At 37.3% G+C, this 3512-nt stretch overlaps 1 protein-coding gene across 1 annotated transcript; it reads left to right on the top strand.

Annotated features, from left to right (window-relative positions):
- Window positions 1-453: 453 nt before the first annotated feature.
- LOC107695015 (forkhead box protein I1c-like) lies at window positions 454-2823 on the top strand. The gene is made up of 2 exons (XM_016494778.1): window positions 454-1163; window positions 2137-2823. The coding sequence occupies exons 1-2, from the start codon at window positions 572-574 to the stop codon at window positions 2694-2696; spliced, it is 1152 nt and encodes a 383-aa protein (XP_016350264.1). The 5' UTR covers window positions 454-571; the 3' UTR covers window positions 2697-2823.
- Window positions 2824-3512: the final 689 nt, after the last annotated feature.

Raw genomic sequence — 3512 nt, 5'->3', positions numbered from 1 at the left:
TGTATCTATTTCTGTAGCCTAAAGATCACTACACATTTTTTAGCGGTTGTAAGTAGCATACATTATTATATTCAGTTAGAAAAACAAATTGTTCAAATGCGTTTTTATGATGATGGTTTTTCTAATCAACTGAGATTTCAGGAAGACGGAACAGACTCAGGGAAAGGCTTTAAAACTTTCTGGTCACAATATAAAACAAACAACCGTTTTTACTCTCCAGAATTATTTTCGAATACATGGATAGGTAACTATTTTGTGAATTCCTACTACATTAGCCTGCATTCGGTCATTTTAACAAGCCCGCTGTTTATGAATGACTTTAATCATCTCCCTGCAATCCCAGTCTATAGGCCACGCCTACTTCGAGGAGCTTGTGATCTATTGGCTGAAGGAGACAAGAATACCAGCTTAGACACCGCATTTGCCCCACTTGGGTGTATATATGACCAAACTTCTCTCACAAAAAGCAGACTCTTGTTGCTTTTAACCTGATTAGTCAGAGATTGTATTGTGCGTTACTGTGAGAGCGTGGGCTCCAGAGACAAACATTTGCCTTATAGGCACTGGAGATATGAACACCATCGACGCGCAGATCCATAACAATAGTAACGCTGCTGTCAACCCTCTCCAGCAACTGCCAAAAAGCGCGCACGAGACACCGGATATGGCCGTGTATTGTGACAACTTCAGTGTTTACCACCAACAGAGTCTACCTGCGGCGCAGAGACCAGCGGGCTACGGCCTGGGGGACTACGCGACCCCAAACCCATACCTGTGGCTCAATGGACCCAGTGTCAACTCGTCTTCGTCTTACATACATGGCAACAACAGCCCCTCGTTCATCTCTCCGGTTTACAGCTCTCAGAGGCAATATCTAACCAACTCCTCCGGGTTTGCCGGTCCGGACCTGGGCTGGCTCTCCATTGCGAGCCAAGAGGAACTTTTAAAACTCGTGCGCCCGCCTTACTCGTACTCAGCTCTGATAGCCATGGCAATACAGAACACGCACGAGAAGAAGTTAACTTTGAGCCAGATATATCAATATGTGGCGGATAATTTCCCGTTTTATAAGAAGAGTAAAGCGGGATGGCAGAACTCCATCAGGCACAACCTTTCCCTGAATGACTGCTTTAAAAAAGTGCCGAGGGACGAAGATGACCCAGGTGAGTGATGCTCGTGCATCTTTGCATAGGGTCAATGACTTGACGCTCATTTTTGTACACATCTATTAAGTTATTTTAGAAAATACAGTTCATAAATAAATGACTTGAGATCACAAATGACTTTAACTTCTAGTTATTTTTAATTAAAAGACCCACCTGTCCAGGGATTGTAAAATTGTAAAAGAAAAAAAGATTGTAAGATTTTTGAAGAAAAAATAGAAATGTTTACGTAGTTTGCCACTGTATTTTTTTTTATTTTATTAAAATAATGTTATAAAATTTTGAATATATAATGTTAAAAATAACGTTATTTATATATATATATATATATATGAAAATATTTTGCCTGTCAATAAAATTCATCCATTTTGTTTTAATATGACAAAAAGAGGGCCCCTTTAGACCCATCATAATATTTCTGAAAACATTCCTTGTAATAAACAGTATATATATATATATATATAGCCTATATTATTTTGTAATTCGTATTACAAGGCACATTTTGCCCAAGTGGAATAACCTTAAGAAAACTTATTTATATTCATAATCAGTAGCTATATAAAAAAGTGATATTACAAAAAAAAAGTATCTATTTTTTAAATATTACTTTAAAGATAATGCTAATTACGTCGTGTATTTGGTGAATGTGCTGGTGAAGCATTTTATTTGTTTTTATGGTTTCTACACTTGAAATTTTTAAGTAATTAAATCGTAAAATCGAAATGTATGATACAAACAAAAAATGGTAGCCTATAAACTTTTTCAAAAATATACTATTACATAAACATGAATATACAGATTTCTCATTCTTATTTATCTCAGATTTATCTTTTTTATTGACCAAATAATGCAATTCACAAAACGGACAATTTCGTTTAGAGTTCTTAAATTCAACGAATTTCACTGTAAATAACTTTTGCTTGAAAAGTTGCTAGCTTTGGTTTCTAATATCAGCTATCCGTTTTGTTTGAAGGAAAAGGAAACTACTGGACTCTAGACCCCAACTGTGAAAAGATGTTTGACAACGGCAACTTTCGTAGAAAAAGGAAGCGCAGGTCTGATTCCAGCACAGGTGTTGCCAACAACACAAAACCGGAGGAGGATCGACAGCTCGCAGGGATCAAACCCACCGACAGCCCTCTCCTCACCGGACCCGCATCTCCTGACACTGACGCGGCCAGTGACAGCCACAAGGGCGCTTCTCCGGCAGGCCTTGCGAGCGCTCCGTGCTTCAACAATTTCTTCAACAGTATGTCAGCCTTAAGCTCGTCCTCAACTCCGACTAGCAGACAGGGCTCTCTGGGGCTGGTAAACGAACTTTCAAGCCGAAATATCAGCGCCTTGAGCCCGTACCACGCCAGCTCAGCACCTGACGCAGGTGGAGCGAGTGAGCTGCAGGACAGCGTGCACATGAACCGTGAAATGTACTATAACTCTTTTACTGGCGGCCAAAGCGCGCAGTTCAACGGACACTTCTACAATAGCTTCAGTGTGAACAGTCTCATTTACCCTCGAGACGGAACGGAGTTATAAATCTGTCGTGAATACATATGTTTTCTAATAAGAAAAAACAAATATTATTTCAACACTGTGTATGGGCTACTGAAATGCGACAGGCCTTATAAGCAACATTCAATTAAACGCGACATTTGCGCACTGACAGCCACCAAATGAGTGAAATCTGGTATAAAACACTGGTCAAAACACATTTTATTCTGTGAAAATCTTTTGACTTATGCATTGGATTTTGATGTATTATTTTAACAGATTTACATATTATGTGTCAGTTTTTTTGATCATGCACTAATTTAAATAGATTTATCTTTTTGGTTTGAATTTATAACAGTTTTTAACAGTAGTTTAATGGAGGGATTGTCTTGGTATTCATGATTGCCAAGATTCAGTATTGTCCAATATCGAAATATGTTCTGTCTCTCCTTTTTTGCTTTCTATTGTGTATTTTTTGTAAATGCAGTTGTTTTGTTATATACACTTGTTTTTAATTATTTATATTAAGTTATGTATCTTACAGTGTCCTTTAAGGAGAGAAATATGTGGTCTGGTAAGCTACTATGAACGGTTAAAATGAAACTTTTACCTTCAAGGTAAGGTAATAAGTGAATTATCAAATGTCATGGTGCCACTAACTCACTTGATTTTTAAATGATATTTCATAGGTGATTATCTTTACACACAGATACAAGTCACTACATTTATTATTTTTCCGCAGTTTCTGCAAAATATTAATTTTTAAAGAAAATAAAGAATTCCAAATCTGAATCTCAAAATTTTGTTAAATCTATGCTTTTTTTTCCACTCTCAAGCAACTCCTGAATCTATGGCCTGTAA

The sequence above is a fragment of the Sinocyclocheilus anshuiensis genome, unplaced genomic scaffold, assembly GCF_001515605.1.
Source record: "Sinocyclocheilus anshuiensis isolate Anshui unplaced genomic scaffold, SAMN03320099.WGS_v1.1 scaffold14, whole genome shotgun sequence".
Taxonomy (NCBI): domain Eukaryota; kingdom Metazoa; phylum Chordata; class Actinopteri; order Cypriniformes; family Cyprinidae; genus Sinocyclocheilus; species Sinocyclocheilus anshuiensis.
Note: the sequence above shows the minus strand (reverse complement) of the source record. Positions and strands in the feature narration are given on the sequence as shown.